Source organism: Mobula hypostoma, chromosome 3 (assembly GCF_963921235.1).
Source record: "Mobula hypostoma chromosome 3, sMobHyp1.1, whole genome shotgun sequence".
In the NCBI taxonomy this organism is placed as follows: domain Eukaryota; kingdom Metazoa; phylum Chordata; class Chondrichthyes; order Myliobatiformes; family Myliobatidae; genus Mobula; species Mobula hypostoma.
The window spans coordinates 186215615-186236687 of NC_086099.1; the positions used below are offsets into that span (position 1 = coordinate 186215615).

At 38.8% G+C, this 21073-nt stretch overlaps 1 protein-coding gene across 2 annotated transcripts in view; it reads right to left on the reverse strand.

Annotated features, from left to right (window-relative positions):
- Positions 1 to 21073, reverse strand: part of LOC134344447 (rho GTPase-activating protein 21-like) — a 231253-nt gene that overhangs the window by 28712 nt on the left and 181468 nt on the right. For both annotated transcript variants that reach the window (XM_063044256.1, XM_063044257.1), the window contains exons 13-16: positions 5578 to 5874; positions 1837 to 1901; positions 1375 to 1511; positions 651 to 793 (exon numbers count right to left, since the gene is read on the reverse strand). In XM_063044256.1, the coding sequence (XP_062900326.1) occupies positions 651 to 793; positions 1375 to 1511; positions 1837 to 1901; positions 5578 to 5874 (642 nt within the window). The remainder of the gene's footprint in view (positions 1 to 650; positions 794 to 1374; positions 1512 to 1836; positions 1902 to 5577; positions 5875 to 21073) is intronic.

Genomic DNA, 21073 nt, shown 5'->3' on the forward strand with positions numbered 1-21073 from the left:
AGTAGGTAAACTCTTAATATCAAATCCAGAGTGGGGAGGTTAAGTTAACAGAAACAGTTAGAGTTTAAACCATAGGCTATTATTTAATGGTATTCTGTTTAGAAATGAAATGTCAAGCCTTTGGAATTCCTCAATGCAAGTGCTCAGAACCAAAATATTTCTGAGATGCAGTATATGGACCACAGTTGTCTTGATGGAATAAAAGTAACTTAACCATAATGCTACTCATTCATGTATTAGGTTCAAACATCTTTAGATTATAGAGTAATTTATAATTCCTATAATATATATGGGAACAAAGTAAGGAAAACAAATTTAACACATAATGTCACTGCAGAATGCCAATTATTAGAAGAGCTTAAGATAAACTATTTAAATAAGGGTATGAATTCAATTATTACATTTCAATAACTGTCATATTGTGTTGTTTTTATGGAATTCTGAATACAAGTTGATACAAGACCTTCTGGAGAAGACGTTTCTTTTAAAGACACTTTAAAACTTGGTGAGAGGTGTGTGGGGAAAACTAACAGTGAGCCTGCTTTCAGAGGGCTCGAAGACAAAACGTTCTCTTTTGAAGGGACACTTTTTATTTTTGTGTTTTAAATACTAACTGTACACCACAGCATTCTCTACTAGATTGCACATACCTTATTGTGAAGAGCAGGTGGACAATCATCTAACCTGACACCAAATGTTACACCAGGACCTGGTTTCTTTTCAAAAGGTTTTCTCATTAAACTAGGAATACCTCTTCGCCATGTTCCTTTGTCTTTTGGTGGGCTTGTGTCATCTGAATGGTAAAATAACTTCTCTTTGATATCGGTGTATGGCAAAAATTATTTCAGTTAAGTATTGTATCATTAATTTCATTTTAGATTAAGTATTTTGCAACTAATATTGATTTGAAGAAAAATATATATTCATATCTTCATGTGCAACCTCACATATTATATACTAAACTAACTTTGGCTTAAATCCATATTCTAGCTTGTCCAATTCCCATATGAAACTCTGCTACGGCTCCAGCAACCGTATTGTATCTCTACCCACTTCTATGTCTTAAAGGTACCTAACGTCCTTCAGTTATGATCTATTGCACAGGCTGCATTTAAAATGCTCCTTTCCCGACAGCTGTGCCTTCAGTTGCCTTGGAGAGCAGAGTCCCACACAATAGCTCCTCACTGTACGTGGGGCTTAAGTATGCCAAAAAAAATTGTTAAAGTTATTTAGTTAACTGGATAAACAAATAAATTTCTACTTATTTAAATAATTAGACTTTAATACCATTTAAATGAAGTTAACAATTAAAAATAAATTGTATGATTGAAAGGGAAAAAAATTTGAGATGATTAGTTATACAATGATACATACTTATAAGTCTTCTTTCCAGCTCTTGCTTTGGAGAATGTGGGCTCTTTGGATCAGTTTTGGATCCCAAGAAGGTCTGTCTAATACTGAGAGTCTGCCGTGGTGTTTTAGGAGATGGTTCTGATTTACTGCCAGAAGTACTGAAAAAGAAAATCCAGTAAGATATTTCAAAAGAATTATTTGCACATGTACTGTAAACTAATCATTTTCTTTAAATGGAGATTTACAATAACTTTTGTGTTTTATTATTATCCATTCATTTACTTAGGCATGGACACAAATAATGCACAAGGCCTTATTCAATCTTGCATATCCAATGACAGAGAAGGTAATGTTTTTGAACCCAAATGTCCTGCAGTCTGGTGATAGCTTAATTTTGTGATAAATTAAATTGTAAATCAAAAGTGGGTTTAAGTTCAAAATCATAGTTCATGAAAACTAGACTAGTAAAACAAACCTACTTACTTCATCATGGTGCTGTATTCTTTAATCTTCCGACTAATTAAATCTCTACTTGTAACTCCTGTGTCCTACAAGACAAACATATTATTTCTTCTTGTATGGATATACACAAAATGCTATAAACAAATACACAATAGATCATAATATTAAGAAGATCTTCTTTATTAATAACCCATTCTCTGTAAGAAGAGGTGAAAATAATAAATGCTGATTATACAGTTCTTAATCCAATTTGCATCTCCTCAATAAATAAAGATGCTGTGTCAACATGTAGCAAGGCCGAGGCAAACACATAACAATTCTTAGGTAGCACAATGAAATAAGGTACTTTGAACCACCACATTTCAGATGCTTGAAACGATTACTATCTGGATATTGATATCTTGCTGTTTTATTGTCACTAGGGTGTAAATACTGGAACTTTCTCTCAATCAGCACTGCAGTGGTTCAAAGTGTTAGTCAACTACTATCTCTGGCAATTATGAATGGGCAATAAATGCAGATCTTTCCAGCAACCACCCAGTTTTGAGAAATTAATCAATAAAATTTCTCATGGAAATAAAGCCTTGTGAAAACTGCATCTGGTAGGAAAAAATGTGATGGCAAATGTTTCTAACATTCATAAAATACTATGGATTGTGAACTGACTGATTCAATGTTTAAGTTACACATGCTATCTTTATTACGTAATTTTCCTTTTCACACATTTTGTTTTGCTTTTAGTCTTTTTTTTTCTTAATCTTCTTGTGTCTGACTTAATCCTGAATTTCCCTACTTATTCACACTCCTTGCTGTAGTCAGAGGATCACACCTGCTTCAAGAGGGTGACAATCATACCAGTACCCCAGAAGAGCAGGGTGAGCTGCCTCAATGACTATTGTCTAGTAGCAGTCACATCTACTGTGATGAAGTGCTTTGCGAGATTGGTCATGGCTAGAATCAACTCCTCCCTAGGCGAGGATTTGCTTATTGCCACAGTAGGTCTACAGTGGATGTAATCTCTCTCGCTCTCCATTTGGTCTTGGATCACCTGGACAATAGTAGTACCTACATCAGACTAATGTTTGTTGATTACAACTCAGCATTCAACACAATCGTACCCTCAATTCTAATCAACAAGCTCCAAATAACTGGATCCTAGATTTCCTCACCGGGAGACCACAGAATGTGCGGATCAGAAATAACATCTCCTCCTCGCTGACGATCAACACTGCTACACCTCAAAGATGTATGCTTAGCCCACGGCGTACTCTCTGTAGTCCCACGATGTGTGGCTAGGCACAGCTCAAACACCATCTATAAATTTGCTGACAACGCCACTATTGCTGGCAGAATTTAAGATGGTGATGAGGAAGCATGCAGAAGTGAGACAGATTTTCTGGCTGGAAACTGCTGCAGCAGCAACCTTGCACTCAATGTCAGTATGACCAAGGAATTAATTGTTGACATCAGGAAGGGGCAGTTGAGGGAACACAAACTAGTCCTCTCTGAGGGATCAGAAATGGAAAGGGTGAGCAGTCCCAAGTTCCTGGGTGTCAATATCTGTGAGGATCTATCTGATGCAATTACAAAGAAGACACGACAGCAGCTATGTTTCATTAGCAATTGGTATGTCACCAAAGACACTTGCAAATTCCTACAGATGTACCATGGAGAGGATTCTAGCTGATTACATCACTGTCTGGTATGGAGGGGCGACTGCACGGTATCAGACAAAGCTGCAGAAATTTGTAAATTCAGCCAGCTCCATCATAGGCACTAGACACCCTGCACCTCCCCCCCACCCCCCCAGCATCCATCACTGAGGGCCCACATCACCCAGGACGTGCCCTCTTCTCTTTGCAACCATCAAGTAGGTTGTACTAGATATATAGTAATTTATAGTTTTTATTATTATGCCACCAAACAACAAATTTCACAACAGGTATGCTGTTCATATTAAACCTGATTCAGATTCTGATGCCCATGTATCTACACGTTTGTCATAGCCTTAAAGAACTCGAGTAAATTCTTCAAATTGGTTTGGTTGCAGAGTAATCTTTCTCTAATGGTGGAGATTGCTTTAAGGTCCTTAAATATTGTATTTATTGTTATTGGGATATTTTCATTCGAAAATAACTCCCCAAGAATCTTTGTCATTTTTTGATTTCTTATTTATTTCCCAGTCTTGCCCTCTAATGGACTGATGTTTACATTAGTTGCTCACTCTATCAGTTAAAGCTCTGTATGTATATTATTTACTAGTTTGCACTCATACACTATCTTCCCTCTTTTTATAATCTTTAACCACTGTACACTAAGTGCCCTGCTTATTACTACTCAACTTAGCAACGACTATTGCTTAGTACCCCATTCACAAACCTAAACATTAATTTCTTCAACCATTGGAGCACTGCAGCTGTCATGTGTGGTTTATATAAAATGCATTACAATTACTTGCCTAGGTTAATTAAAACATATCTTCCAAACTTATGGCCTCTACAACCAAGCAGTCCAATGGCAGCAAGTGCATGAAAAGATCATTACTGTAAAGCAAACTAAATACCTACATGTACTGGAAATCTGAAATAAAAACAAAAAATATTGGCTTTTGTGTTTTCTCACTTTACTAGTTCTGATGCAGTTTCTCAACCAGAAACATTAATTCTGTTTCTCCTTCGCTTTCAAAACACACAACATCCTGTTATGGTGTACACAGAACAAGAACAGACCCTTAGGTCCATAATATCTATGCCAACAAGATGCCAAATTAAACAAATCCCTTCTACATGCATATGAATTATCTACCCACATGCTCATGTGCCTATCTAAAAGCCTCTTTAACAGCACTACTAATTCCCTATTAAAAAGCCTTGCACTGTACATCGCCTTTAAACTTTCACTGTCTCACCTTGAAGCTATGCCCTCTAGTATTTGCCATTTCTACCCTGAGAAAAACATTCTGATCGTCCACTGCATCTGTGCCTCTCATAACTTTATATACCCATATCAGCTCTCCCCTCGGTCTCCAACTCTCCAGAGAAAATAATCTACGTTTGTCCAACCTTGCCTCATAGTTAATACCCAGTAATCCAGGCAGCATCCTGGTAAATCTCTTCTGCACCCCCTCTAAAGCCTCCACGCCCTCCCTGAGTGGACTGACCAGAACTGCAGATAATACTCCAAGTGCAGGCCTAACCAAAGTTTTATACAGCTGCAATACAGTATCCATCCTTCAATGTTATTGAGTCCAAATACTGGAACAACTCCTCAATGGAAGGACCTTCAACCTAAGTTTTTGGAGTGGAACAGAAGGAGAAAAAGAAGGTATTTTCTCATGATAACTTGTTGCAATTCACCTTCTTATGCATTTCCTATAACTTGTGATTGAAAATATTTGCAATGGGCAAGCTGCAACAAATTTCAGTCCCACCTTTAAAAAAAAAATCAGGGACTTTTTTTCTTAAAATATAGGGTATTACAGACATTTTTCCAGTTATCCTCACATTCAAAAAAAATCATGAACTCAATGATAAAATTTGTTGGACAATTAAAATTTATGTTTAAAGGTAGGTCCTTAATTCTTAATATTGCATTCTAATACTTTATTGAGCTTGCTTTAGCTACATAATAAAAAGTACTAAGTTCTAAAAGACCGATGTAACAGTATACTTATGAGTTAAGAGAGCCAGATGTGAAAGGGGTAAAAATAGTCTTGATAATCTGTTTCCCTTTTTCTGCAGGCAGATAACAAAATACACTTACTTCATCATCCAAATTGCTGTTTTCTTGTATGGTCTTAATCCATGCCAACATATCCTCCCGATCCTCAGCCTGAAAGAGGTATTCACACTCAGAAGTGGTTAGTCGAAACACATGCTTACGCTTGGTTTCACTATATGAGATATCGATCAAGCAGGCTTTGATGCTGATTGGTTGTTCTTCTTCAGTTTGACAAGTTGCATGAGTTGCCTTTTCCTTTTTATCTTTGTACAAAAATAGAGAATGGCCACGAAGAACCACATACATTTGCTTCCATGGACGAATGCTGCCGCCAACACGCTGTAACGTTAAAAAGTATCAATCAGAAAATGATTACATTGAACAATTTTAGTGATTTATTTCTCAAGAAAATTATACAGAATTATAAAAGAAAACTGTTATACAGAAGAAATTCTTCCTGTAGTTCAGGATATTTAATTATAGAGTACAGAGGTTTCTGAATATTCAGGAAATCAAGGGATAAGGTAAGAGCGAAGGAAATGACATCAAGGAACATCATCAGTCACGGCCTTAATAAATGGTGGAAAAGATTTTAACGGCCACATACCTACACTCATTCACATTTCTTACATTTTTAAATCCAAACTCCTCAACTATGATAGCAAAATTTGAACCACTGCCTCCAGATCTTAGATGATAATTCTGAGATTTCGATTAAGGACAATAAATATTGTGAAAGAACTGCAAGACACTGATTACAAGCTGTGGAATTTGGTTCATTGATTGTAACTGGACCCTAGATGAAAAAATCAGAACATGCTGGAAATGCATTAATACTCTTTAAAAATATATCGCTGAGACCCTCAGACTTGGGTCTCAACTACATATATGATAATTGATCTGACTGCAACCTGAATTTTGCATTCTAGTCTACCTAATTCATCATAGATGACAACTAGTCTATATACTCCCACATGAGAAAGCAGTATCTTCACAACGAGTAATCTTATTTTTTAAAAATATATTATCATGTACTGCATTTACCTGCTACTGCTAAGTTAACAAATTTCATGACACATGCCTGTGATAAAAAACCCGATTCTGATTCGAAGATCTACCAAGTTGCCTCTCTTCTAAGTTTCAGTAAATATTTTAATATTATTTTAAATTTCAAAACTGATAATTTTATAAGTTTCCATATTATACATACTTCATTAACCAGATCCTTGACCACCCAGTTAACCTAACTGCAGCTTTCATAGCCTCCTTACGTCTTCTTCACAACTACCATCTTTAGTTATCTGACTGCAACCTGAAATTTGCATTCTAGTCTACCTACTTCATCATAGATGACATCTAGTCTATATACTCCCACGTAAGAAAGCAGTATCTTCACAACCAATATCCTTATTTATTTGCCATCTCCGATTTCAGCAACCATAAAGTACCATGTAAAAGTATTCAGCCCCAAACCTCACATAAACGAGTTCTACAACCAGGGATTTTACTTGTGAATTATGTTCATTTTTCACAGCTCCTAAAACAGGGAAAATTAGCATGAAAAACTAAAACTCTGAGAACTGATATGCCAGTAGTTCAAAAGTATTCATCCCCCTTTTCTCAGTACTTAGTTGAACCAACACTCAGACCTATTACAGTCAGTAGTCTTTTCGGATAAGTCTCTATCAGCTTTGCACAACTTGATGAAGCAAATTTGCCCATTCCTCTTTGCAAAACTGCTCAAGCTGTGTCAGGTTAGTTGGTGAATGGCGGTGGACAGCAATCTTGAGGTCTTGCCAGAGATGTTCGTCTGGGCTAAAGTCATGACTCTGACTGGGCCACTAAAGGACATCAATTTTCCGCATTTGCAGATACCCAATGATTGCTCTGGCAGTGGGGATGGTGTTACCTGGCTGATATGCTTAGTGTTGAGGCCAAGAAGTTCTACTTCAGTCTCATCCAACCACAAGATCTTTTTCCACATCTTTTCAGCATCTAAGTGATGCTCTGCAACCTTTTTACAGCCAAGGAAATGCTTTTTTTAAAAAAAAAACAGGACTTCTTCCTTGCCACTCTTCCATAAATACCCATTTGTGCAAGGCCTCAGATATAATGGAGCCATGAACTTCACCTTCAGTGGCAGCCACTGACTTCAGTAGCTCGCTCAGTGTGACTGTTGGCATCACTGCTTGTACCCATTCTTCTCCAGTGACTAAGATTAAAGGGGTGGACTGACCTAGGCAACGGAGCTGTGGTTTCATAATTTTTCCACTTTTTCCACGATGGATGGCACTGAACTCTAAGGTACGTTCAGTGCCTTTGAGATGGTCTTGTGCTTCTGTATTATCATTTCCATGACTTGACTTGAATGTTTTTTTGTCTTGATCTGTTGAAAATCTACCATACTGCTGGACCTTACTGAGAGAGGGGGTACGTATTCTTATGAATTCATTGAAAACCGGTAATCTTCCAATTTTCTACATCAATAAATTGGGTGAGTTGGTATGATAAACAGTATATGGCAGTTGAGTAAAGTTAGCTTAGTAATTACAAAAGGGATGAATAGTTTTTCAGCTCCAAAATTTTGGTTTTTAATTTTTAGTAATTATTGACCGGTTTTGGAATTTTTCTTTTGATATGACATGGTGCACAATGTTTTGCAGATTAGCTCAAAAAATCCTACTTCAATCTATTTTAAATTTAGAAAATGAGACAGTAAAATTTGAAGATAGTTGTGGTGGCAGAATACATTTTCAAGACGCTGTATACCTTTTGTTACATTTTCAGAAAAATGAATGAACTGAATGAATGGGTTTCTAAACTCGGCAAATGTTCATACATAACACTTCTGGTATTCCATTGCTGGAAGCGGCGGTAATACTAGACAGGGAAAATGTCACAGTGGTGCTCAGACAGGACAGACTGGAGAGCTCATTTACTGAGGCTTAATGGGTAGAACTGAAGAAATGTACAAGCTCATTAACTCGATTGTATTATAGACCACCCAACAGTCCACGGGTTTTAGAGGAGCAGGGCTGGATGTGATAAGAGTTTGTCAAAAGTGTTCGTAAAAGTTTCCTTAAGCAGTACGTAGAAGTCCGAACATAAGGGAGTACAATATTAGATCTCCTGTTAGGGAATGAGACAGGCCAAGTGACAGAAGTATGTGTAGGGGAGCACTTTGCATCTAGTGATCATAATATCATTAGTTTCAAGGTAGTTGTGGAAAAGGATAGGTCTGGTCCTTGGGGTGAGATTCTAAATTGGAGAAAGGCCACTTTTGATGGTATCAGAAAGGATCTGTTAAGTGGGTTGTTTACTGGAAAAGGTGTACTTGGTAAATGCGGGGCTTTCAAAAGTGAAATTTTTAGAGTATAGAGTTTGTATGTTCCTGTCGAAATAAAAGGCATCACACACACAGATTTAGGGAATCTTGTTTTTCGAGAGATATTGAGGCCCTGGTTAAGAAAAAGGAGGTGCCTAGCAGGTATAGGCAGGCAGCAATAAATGAGGTACTTGAGGAGCATAAGAAATGCAAGAGAAAGCTTAAGGATCAGGAGGGCTAAAAGAAGATGAGGATGCTCTAGCAGACAAGGTGAAGAACAATCCCAAGTGCTATTCCAGATATATTAAGAACAAAAGGATTTTTAGATTAAAGTCTATCACGAGCCTTGTGGCCCATCAGGGCGGTGCTTATGCCGGTTTCCAAGAACAAAAGGATAGCAAGGTATAAATTGGTCCTCTGGAAGATCAGAGGAGAAATCTATGCATGGAGCAAAAAAAGAGGGAGATCTAAATACATTTTTTGCATCTACTTACTCAGGAAATGGACACATATTCTATGGATGTGAGGCAATCAGCAGCAAGGTCATGGATCCTATATAGATTACAGAGGAGGGGGAGATGTTTGCTGTCTTGAGGCAAATTAAGGTGGATAAATCTCCAAGGCCTGACAATGTGTTCCTTTGAACCCTGTGGGAGGCTAGTGCAGAAATTGCAAGGGCCATAGCAGAGATATTTTAAACATCCTTAACTACGGGTGAGGTGCTGGAGGAAGGGAGGATAACTAATGTTGTTCTGGTGTTTAAGAAAGACTCTAAGAGTAAGCCAGGAAATTATAGGCTAGTGAGTCTGACATCAGGAGTGGGAAAGTTATAGAAGGTATTCTAAGAGACTGGATATATAAGTATTTGGATGGACAGGGACTGATTAGGGATAGACAACACAGCTTTGTGTCAAGCCAATCTTATAAAGCTTTTCAAGGAATTTATCAAAAGTTGAAGGCGGCAAGACAATGGATGCTGTCTACATGAACTTCAACAAGGACTTTGACAAGATCATACAGTGCCAATAAAAAGTATTCCACCTTGGAAAATTTCTTTTTATATTGTTTTACAACATTGAATCACAGTGGATTTAATTTGATCAATGGCAAAAAAACTCTTTTGTGTCAAAGTGAGAACAGATCTCTACAAAGTGAACTAAATTAATTACAAATGCAAAACACAAAATAATTGATCGCTTAAGTACTCACCCCCCACACTCCTTAATATGACATCACTGGTGCAACCAATTGGTTTTAGAAGTCACATAGTTAGTTAAATAGAGATCACCTGTGTGCAGTGTTTCAATTGATTGTAGTAAAACTACACCTGTACCTGGAAGGTCCAACTGCTGGTGAGTCAGTATCCTGGCAAAAACTACACCATGAAGACAAAAGAACACGACATGCAACTCCATGGAAAGGTTATTGAAAAACACAAGTCGGGAGATAGATACAAGAAAATTTGCAAGTCACTTGATATCCCTTGGAGTCCAGTTAAGTCAATAATCAAGAAATGGAAAGAATACGGCACAGCTGTAAATCTGCCTAGAGCAAGCCATCCTGAAAAACTGAATGGCCGTGCAAGAAGGGGACGAGTGAGGGAGGCCACCAAAAGACCTATGACAACTCTAGAAAGCTTGCAAGCTTCAGAGATTTAGATGGAAGAGACTGCGCATACAACAACTGTTGCTTGGTTGCTTCATCAGTCGTAGCTTTATGGAAGAGTGGCAAAGAAAAAGCCACTATTGGAAAAAAAACACGTGAAATCTCAGCTAGATTGCCAGAAGGCATGTGGGAAACTTTGAAGTCAGCTGGAAGAAGGTTCTATGGTCTTATGAAACCAAAATTGAGCTTTTTGATCATCAGACTAAATGCCATGTTTGGTATAAGCCAAACACTACACATCAAAAACACACCATCCTGACGGTGAAGCATGGTGGTGACTGCATTATGGCGTGGGGATACTTCAGTGCAGCAGGCCCTGGAAGGCCTATGAAAGTAAAGGGTAAAATGAATGCAGCAAAGTACAGGGAAATCCTGGAGGAAAAACTGATGCAGTCTGCAAGAAAACTGTGACTTGGGAGATTTGTTTTCCAGCACGGCAATGACTCCAAGCATAAAACCAAAACTACACAGGAATGGCTTAAAAACAACAATGTTAACATCCTGGAGTGGCCAGCTCAGAGTCCAGACCTTAATTCAATTGAGAATTTGTGGCTGGACTTGAAAAGGGCTGAATGGGAAGACATTGCAGTGTCCAGTTGTGCATCTACTGAATACTGACTTGAAGGGGGTGAATACTTATGGAATGAATTACTTTGCATTTTATATTTGTAATTAATTTAGATCACTTTGTAGAGATCTGTTTTCATTTTGACAGGAAAGAGTCTTTTTCTGTTGAGCATTGTCAAAAAGCCAAATTAAATCCACTGTGATTCAATGTTGTAAAACAATAAAACATGAAAACTTCCAAGAGGGGTGAATGCTTTTCATGAGTACTGTATATGGAAATTTATTCAAGAAGGTCCAGTTACTTGGCATTCAAGATGAGTTCGTAAATTGGATTAGACAGTGGCTTTGTAGGAAAATCCATGGAGTGGTAGTAGATGTTTGGCCTCTCTGACTGGAGGCCCGTGGAGGCCCAGTGGCCTCCTGTCTTCTCCTATCATTTTGGATCTCGATCTCCCCCTCCCCCTCCCACTTTCAAATCTCTTAGTAGTGCTTTCATCAGTTAGTCCTGACGAAGGCTTTCGGCCCGAAACGTCGACTGTACCTCTTCCTAGAGATGCTGCCTGGCCTGCTGCATTCACCAGCAACTTTTATGTGTGTTGCTTGAAATTCCAGCATCCGCATATTTCCTCGTGCCTGTGATTTAGTGGTGTGCCATAGTGATCAATGCTGGCTCGTTGTTGTTTCTCATCTTTATCAACAATTTGGATGATAATGTGGTAAATTGGATTAGCAAATTTGCAGTTAACTCTAAGATTGGAGGTGTTATGGATAGCGACACCATCAAATCTTGCAGTGAGATCTGGAACAGCTGGGAAAATGGGCTGAAAAATGGCAGATGGAATTTAATGCAGAAAAGTGTGAGGTATTGCACTTCGGGAGGACCAACCAGGGCAGGTGTTATACAGTGAGGCACTAGAAGCTGGGCACTGACAAGAGCAATAGAACAGAGGGATCTGTGAATACAGATCCATAATTTCTAAAAGTGTTGTCACAAGTAGACAGTGTTGTGAAGAAAGCTTTTAACACATTGGCCGTCATAAATCAATGTATGGAATAAATGAGTTGCAATGTTATGTTGAAATTGTATAAGACATTGGTATAATCTAATTTGGAGTATTGTGTGCAATTTTGGTCACCTACCTACAGGAAAAATGTACCCAAGATTGAAAGAGTGCAGATAAAATTTACAAGGTTGTTGCCAGGTCTTGAGTAGGTTAGGACTTAATTCCCCAGAACGTGGAAGACTGAGGTGAGATTTGATAGATGTACAGAAAAATATGAGCTGTATAGCTAGGGTAAATGCAAGCAAGCTTTTTTCCTCTGAGGTTGGGGAGATTACAAATGGGTTAAGGGTGAAAGGTGAAATATTTAAGGGGAACATGAGAGTGAACTTCTTCACTCAAGAGGATGGAAGAACATGTTAGCATGAGTGGTAGATATAGATTTGATTTCAACATGCAAAAGAAATTTGGGTATGTACATGGACCGGAAGGGTATAGAGTGCTATGGTCTGGGTGCAGGTCGATGGGACTAGGCAGGTTAATGGTTTGGCATAGACTAGATGGGTGAAAGGGTTTGTTTCTGTGCTTTAGTGTTGTCTTACACGATGACAGCATTTCATGAAAGAATAACCAAGCCACATTTTGAATCTACAAACCCCATTTCCAGAAAAGTTGGGATATTTTCCAAAATGCAATAAAAACAAAAATCTGTGATATGTTAATTCACGTGAACCTTTATTTAACTGACAAAAGTACAAAGAAAAGATTTTCAATAGTTTTATTGCCCAACTTAATTGTATTTTGTAAACATACACAAATTTAGAATTTGATGGCTGCAACACACTCAACAAAAGTTGGCACAGAGGCATATTTACCATTGTGTTACATCACCTTTCCTTTTAATAACACTTTTTAATCGTTTTGGAACTGAGGATACTAATTGTAGTAGATTTGCAATTGGAAATTTTGTCCATTCTTGCTTGATATAAGACTTCAGCTGCTCAACAGTCCTTAGTCTCCGTTGTCTGATTCTCCTCTTCATGATGCGCCATACATTTTCAATAGGAGGTAGATCTGGACTGGCAGCAGGCCAGTCAAGCACATGCACTCTGTGTCGACAAAGTCACGCTGTTGTAGCCCGTGCAGAATGTGGTCTGGCATTGTCCTGCTGAAATAAGCATGGACATCCCGGGAAGAGACATCACCTTGATGGCAACATGTGTCTCTCTAAAATCCTAATATACGCCTCAGAGTCAATGGTACCTTCACATACACGCAACTCACCCATGCCGTGGGCACTGATGCACCCCCATACCATCACAGATGCAGGCTTTTGCACCTTTCGCTGATAACAATCTGGATGGTCGTTTTCATCTTTGGCACGGAGAACTCAATGCCCGTTTTTTCCAAAAACTAGCTGAAATGTGGACTCATCTGACCACAGCACACAGTTCCAGTCTTTCGGTCCATCTGAGATGAGCTCGGGCCCAGAGAACTCGCCGGCGTTTCTGCATAGAGCTGATGTATGGCTTCCTCCGTGTGTAATACAGTTTCAAGTTTTCATTTCTGGATGTGTGGCGGACTGTGTTGAGTGACAATGCTTTTCCGAAGTACTCCCAATCTTGCGTTGAGAAATGTTCCTTTTGAACTGACTAACAATTCTCTCATAAATTTTGGCACAAAGGGGTGAGCCACGACCCATCTTTGCTTGCAAAGACTTTGATGGACGCTACTTTTATACGCAGTCATGATACCTCACCTGCTACCAATTAGCCTGCTTAATGTGGAGTCTTCCAAACCGGTGTTACTTGAATATTCTGTGCACTTTTCAATCTTATTTTAACTCTGTCCCAACTTTTGTTGAGTGTGTTGCAGCTATCACATTCTCAATTTGTGTATATTTACAAAATACAATTAAGTTGGTCAGTAAAGCTATTGAAAATCTTTTCTTTGCACTTCTGTCAGTTAAATAAAGGTTCACATGAATTAACATATCACAGATTTTTGTTTTTATTGCATTTTGGAAAATATCCCAACTTTTCCGGAAATGGGGTTTGTAAGTCACATAAGCAGATATTATGGCAGAGCAGCACAGATTTGAGTGCACAGATATGGAGTGCACATGGAAGAGAATTCCAGAACCTAGGGTCTTGTCAGCTGATGGCAAGGTGATTAAATTTGCAAACTGCCAAGCAAATGGAATTGGTGAAATATATAGCTTTGACATATATCTTGCATCTAAAGGAAACAAAGATCCAAGTGAGAGTTTAAATATTACCACAAGGCTGCAATCACTCTGGTTTAAATCCAGTTAATTGCCATGAAAGAAGGCTAAAACTACTGTCCAATGAAACAAACACACTGGCTTTTGTCTTCTCAATGTTAGGAAGCATTGAAAATGAGAACTGCATTCAGTGTTAGATATAGCATCCATAAAGCAGTTTGCATCCAGCTTTCTAGAGACAGGAAAGCAGAAACTAAGAACCAAGATTGAGAAATCAACTCACAACAGAAGCATCTGAACAGGTGCTACTTATCACCTCCAAATTCCTAACAGCCAAATAAGGAGAAACAAGAGAGACTACAGAAATAACATAATTCTGGTTTCTCCCCCTTTCAGCCCCGATTAGGATCTTGGCTCAGAACATCAACTGTTTATTCCTCGTGGTAGATTCTGCCCAACCTGCCGAATTCCTCCAGCAAATTGTGTGTGTTACAGAAATATCTTTATGAATGAAAACTTATCCACTTGACTTTTAACACAACCATAATTTCAGTAGAATGGAAGACTGGAAGAATAATCCAAAGAGAAAATGATAACTAACATGATTATATGACAGCTGATTGGCGAGGTCATTGGGATTTTGTTGTTTACTTGAAAATACTTAGACATAAAGGAGAATGGTAGGTTAGCTTTTATTTACATGAGGATTTGAATACAGATATAAACATACCTCACTGTAATTGTTCAGGTCTTCAGGGACACTACAATTTGGAGTACTGTATGCAGTTTTAGTCTCTTATTTAAAAAGTATGTGTGTCATAAAAGGAAGTGCTACAAAGATTTATCAGGCCCTACATGAGATGGTAAATTTCTTGTAGAAGGAGATTGAGTAGCCAAAGGTCATAGAGACTTACAATTCAAAAACTGACCCTTTGGCTCACTGAGTTCTCAATTTTTTTACACTACTGCTGTTGTAACTCAATGTATTTCCTCACACTGCCATCAACTGCTTCCATATTCTACTGCTCATCTGCACATTAAAGGGAACTTAAAGAGACCAATTAAATTTCAAACTTGCAAATTTTTGGGGTGTAATGGAAAAAAAGCTTTGAGAAATTCCATCTGGTCACAGGGACAATGGGTAAACTACATACAAAATCAAGACTGAATCAGGGTCATGAGAGCTGTAGCACTGTGCCTCCCTATAGATCTATATTCTCAAAATGCTGGAGGGACTCAGCAGGCCAGGCAGCATCTATGGGGAAATTATGAGACCCTTCACCAGTCCAGCCTGAATCATTGACTGTTCATTTTTTTTCCCATGGATGGTGCCAGGCATGCTGAGTTCCTCCAGCATTTTGTGTGTGTTGCTTGGACTTCCAGCACCTGCAGATTTTCTTATCTTAGATCTATATTCTGTAGGGTTTAGAGGTGATTGCACTGAAACTTGCAACATTTTTACAGGGCTAAGCAGGAGGGATGTAGGGAGGACATTTTATTCGGTTGTGTGTAGAACCAAGATTCACATTCCCAAGGAGTAAGCCATTTAGGACGAAGATGCTCTCTTCTTGCTTGTGCCATCAGGAAGAAGGTACAGGAGCCTCAGGAAGCACACCATCAGGTTTATGAACAGTTATTACCTCTCAACTTTCATGCCCTGAACAAAAAGGGAAAACTTCACACAATTTCACTTCCCATCATTGAATTGTTCCCACAATCTATTAACTCACATTCAAGGACTCTTCATCTCATTGTTCTCCATGTTTATTGCTTGCTTGCTTACTTTTTGTATTTGCATAGTTGGTTGGCTTTTGCATACTGGTTGAATGCCCAAGTTGACGCAGTCTTTCACTGATTCTATTACGTTTATTTTTCTATCATAGAGTTAGTGAGTATGCCCACAAGAAAATGAATCTCAAGGTTGGTGTACAGTGATATATTTGTACTTAGATAATAGATTTACTTTGAACTTTGAGATGAACAGAAATTCCTTCATTAACAGGGTTACACATCTGGAATTCTCTACCATGGAAGGCTATGTAGGCTCCATCACCGATCACACTTAAAGCTTAGTTCAGTTAGATTATTGGGTACTAGAGGGATCAAGGGATATGGCAGGCAGCAAAATGTGAGGTATGAAATGATTGAATTAAATGATGCAGACTTGTGGGGCTGTATGGCCTTCTATTGCTCCTATTTATTTAATAAACAGACCATTTATACAAAGATGGAATTAAGTATTTAAGTTATATACCTATGCATAAACCCAATTTGTATGTTAGCAGTTTTCTATTTCCCTGCAATAGATATTTCTTGGGTTGGCATGGGAATGCTGAGCAGCTTTGGGGCAATAAAAATACAAACGATTTGTATACGTTCTGGCTTGTGAAACACAACAGGATTTACTATAAATGTTTGAAAAGACCAGGGTGATCGGCTGAGTAGTGAAATTACGCCATTATATAGAGCAAAGTGATGTATATTATCAAACCTACGTAATGGTGTTGGCTACAGTTATGTATTACAATTTGATTTGCCTTCAGAGGGATTTGAGAATGAATTCTTTAAATGGAGTTTCCTTTGAAAGATTCCCCCCCCCCCGCCCGCTCTTAAATTTACAAGAATGCTGGCTAACAGATGTGCACAATGCATTGGATACATAGCTTCAAATATTGGGGAGGCTTTAAACTAGATTTACAGGGGGATGGGAACCAGAGTGTCAGAGCTGACAGTGTGGCTGGGGTGAAAATAAATGATGTTAGAAGTTCAAGCAAATCCGCTAATAGAAAGGTTGTGAGTGGTGGTAAAAGTCTTCCGAGGTGTATATATTTCAATGCTAGGAGTATTACGGGGAAGGCAGATGAGTTGAGGGCGTGGATTGACAGGTGGAATTATGACGTTATAGCAATTAGTGAAACTTGGCTACAGGAAGGGCAGGACTGGCAGCTTAATATTCCAGGGTTCCGATGTTTCAGATGTGATCGAGGCAGAGGAATGAAAGGTGGGGGAGAAGCATTGCTTGTTAGGGAAAATATTACAGCAGTGCTCAGGCAGGACAGATTAGAGGGCTTGTCTACTGAGTCCTTATGGGTGGAGCTGAGAAACAGGAAAGGTATGCCCACATTAGTGGGATTGTATTACAGACCACCCAATAGTCAAAGAGAATTGGAAGAGCAAATCTGCAGAGAGATAGCAGGCAACTGCAGGAAACATAAAGTTGTGGTGGTAGAGGATTTTAATTTTCTATATATTGATTGGGACTCCTATACTGTTAGGTGTCTAGATGGTTTAGAGTTTGTAAAATGTGTTCAGGAAAGTTTTCTAAATCAATATATAGAGGGACCAACTAGAGGGGATGCAATATTGGATCTCCTGTTAGGAAACGAGTTAGGACAAGTGACGGAAGTCTGTGTAGGGGAGCACTTTAGTTCCAGTGATCATAACACCATTAGTTTCAACTTGATCATGGACAAGGATAGATCTGGTCCTAGGGTTGAGGTTCTGAACTGGAAGAAGGTCAAATTTGAAGAAATGAGAAAGGATCTAAAAAGCGTGGATTGGGACAGGTTGTTCTCTGGCAAAGATGTGATCAGTAGGTGGGAAGCCTTCAAAGGAGAAATTTTGAGAGTGCAGAGTTTGTATGTTCCTGTCAGGATTCAAGGCAAAGTGAATAGAAATAAGGAACCTTGGTTCTCAAGGGATATTGCAACTCTGATAAAGAAGAAGAGGGAGTTGTATGAGATGTATAGGAAACAGGGAGTAAATAAGGTGCCTGAGGAGTATAAGAAGTGCAAGAAACTACTTAAGAAAGAAATCAGGAGGGCTAAAAGAAGACATGAGGTTGCCTTGGCAGTCAAAGTGAAGGATAATCCAAAGAGCTTTTACAAGTATATTAAGAGCAAAAGGATTGTAAGGGATAAAATAGGTCCTCTTGAAGATCAGAGTGGTCGGCTATGTGCGGAACCAAAGGAAATAAGGGAGATCTTAAGTAGGTTTTTTGCGTCTGTATTTACTAAGGAAACTGGCATGAAGTCTATGGAGTTAAGGGAAACAAGTAGTGAGATCATGGAAACTGTACAGATTGAAAAGGAGGAGGTGCTTGCTGTCTTGAGGAAAATTAAAGTGGATAAATCCCCGGGACCTGACAGAGTGCTCCCTCTGACCTTAAAGGAGACTAGTGTTGAAATTGTGGGGGCCCTGGCAGAAATATTTAAAATGTCGCTGTCTATGGGTGAAGTGCCGGAGGATTGGAGAGTGGCTCATGTTGTTCCGTTGTTTAAAAAAGGATCGAAAAGCAATCCGGGAAATTATAGGCCGGTGAGTTTAATGTCGGTAGCAGGTAAGTTATTGGAGGGAGTACTAAGAGACAGAATCTACAAGCATTTGGATAGACAGGGACTTATTAGGGAGAGTCAACATGGCTTTGTGCGTGGTAGGTCATGTTTGAGCAATCTATTGGAGCTTTTCGAGGAGGTTACCAGGAAAGTGGATGAAGGGAAGGCAGTGGATATTGTCTACATGGACTTCAGTAAGGCCTTTGACAAGGTCCCGCATGGGAGGTTAGTTAGGAAAATTCAGTCGCTAGGTATACATGGAGAGGTGGTAAATTGGATTAGACATTGGCTCGATGGAAGAAGCCAGAGAGTGGTGGTAGAGAATTGCTTCTCTGAGTGGAGACCTGTGACTAGTGGTGTGCCACAGGGATCAGTGCTGGGTCCATTGTTATTTGTCATCTATATCAATGATCTGGATGATAATGTGGTAAATTGGATCAGCAAATTTGCTGATGATACAAAGATTGGAGGTGTAGTAGACAGTGAGGAGGGTTTTCAGAGCCTGCAGAGGGACTTGGACCAGCTGGAAAAATGGGCTGAAAAATGGCAGATGGAGTTTAATACAGACAAGTGTGAGGTATTGCACTTTGGAAGGACAAACCAAGGTAGAACATACAGGGTTAATGGTAAGGCACTGAGGAGTGCAGAACAGAGGAATCTGGGAACACAGATACAAAATTCCCTAAAAGTGGCGTCACAGGTAGATAGGGTCATAAAGAGAGCTTTTGGTACATTGGCCTTTTATTAATCAAAGTATTGAGTGTAAGAGCTGGAATGTTATGATGAGGTTGTATAAGGCACTGGTGAGGCCGAATCTGGAGTATTGTGTTCAGTTTTGGTCACCAAATTACAGGAAGGATATAAATAAGGTTGAAAGAGTGCAGAGAAGGTTTACAAGGATGTTGCCGGGACTTGAGAAACTCAGTTACAGAGAAAGGTTGAATAGGTTAAGACTTTATTCCCTGGAGCATAGAAGAATGAGGGGAGATTTGATAGAGGTATATAAAATTATGATGGGTATAGATAGAGTGAATGCAAGCAAGCTTTTTCCACTGAGGCAAGGGGAGAAAAAAACCAGAGGACATGGGTTAAGGGTGAGGGGGGAAAAGTTCACACAGAGAGTGGTGGGAGTATGGAATGAGCTGCCAGACGAGGTGGTAAATGCGGGTTCTTTTTTAACATTTAAGAATAAACTGGACAGATACATGGATGGGAGGTGTATGGAGGGAACTACAGGGAATTAAACCTTGGAATAACCCCATCAGATTTATGGTAAATAGACATTTAATAATTAAAATTAAAGTTGTTTCTGAAAAATTAAAATGTTGATGCCTCCAAATAAACTTTGGACCGAACTTCTATTGAAGCCACATAATAGGAATTGAAAAAAAGTAACAGTTAATAATAATGTTAAAAATAGGAAGAGAAATGCATAATACATTAACCCAAGAAAATTTCTTTAGCATATATTTCATGTGACTTAGATAGACATAGCAAATAAAGCAAAAGTGGCTTTTGATTATTTACAGCTTAAATAGAGGATTCCTTTCAATATATAAACAGTTCAGCATAATTTGAAAAAGCCGGGAATCTATTCTAAATAGTTTTTCTCAGTAGTTACTCCAAATATTTAAAAATGAATAGAATTAAGAAATTCATTCATTTGGATACTTTTAAGAAGTTAATACAGCCAAGTTTAATGAATAAACTTTACGTGTTTGTTAACCAGTCCCTCACTCACTCAGCGATCCAAGGGTGGGGGCTGTCACATGAAGAGAGATAAGCAGACTGGACCTGTGCACTCTAGGGTATACGAAAATACCATTGAATCATATTTTAGAAAATTAAGAGTTCTTGCGAAAGTTGATGTTTCCCTGACAGGTGTGTCTAGAACCAGGTGTCTAGCATGTGGTATAGCAGGAAGAATGATGGCCTGACAATGTCAACAACCCGAGTTTAATCCTGACTGCTGGTGCAGTCTGTGTGAACCTTGCGTTTCCTCCAGTTTCCTCCTTCATCTCAAAAACGTCCTGGTAGTCAGTAAATAAGTTGCACTTAGAATGCAGATGAGTAGTAGTAGAAACTTGGAGAGTTGAAGGGAATGCAAGGAGAACAAAATGAGTTAGGGTAGGATTTTTGCAAAAATGACCTTCAGACACAGTAGCAGAATTAGGCCACACAGCCAATGGAGCCTGCTACACCATGGGAGATTTATTTTCCCCTCTCAACACCATTTTCCAGTCTTTTTCTCCACAACCTTTGACAACTTTATTCATCAAGAAACAAACAACCTCTGCTTTAAATGTACCTAATGACTTGGACTTCAAAATTGGTCATTAATTCCATACATTCGACACACTCTGGCTAAATAAAATCCTCCTAATCTCTGTTCTAAAGGAACATCCTTTGATTCTGAGGCTGT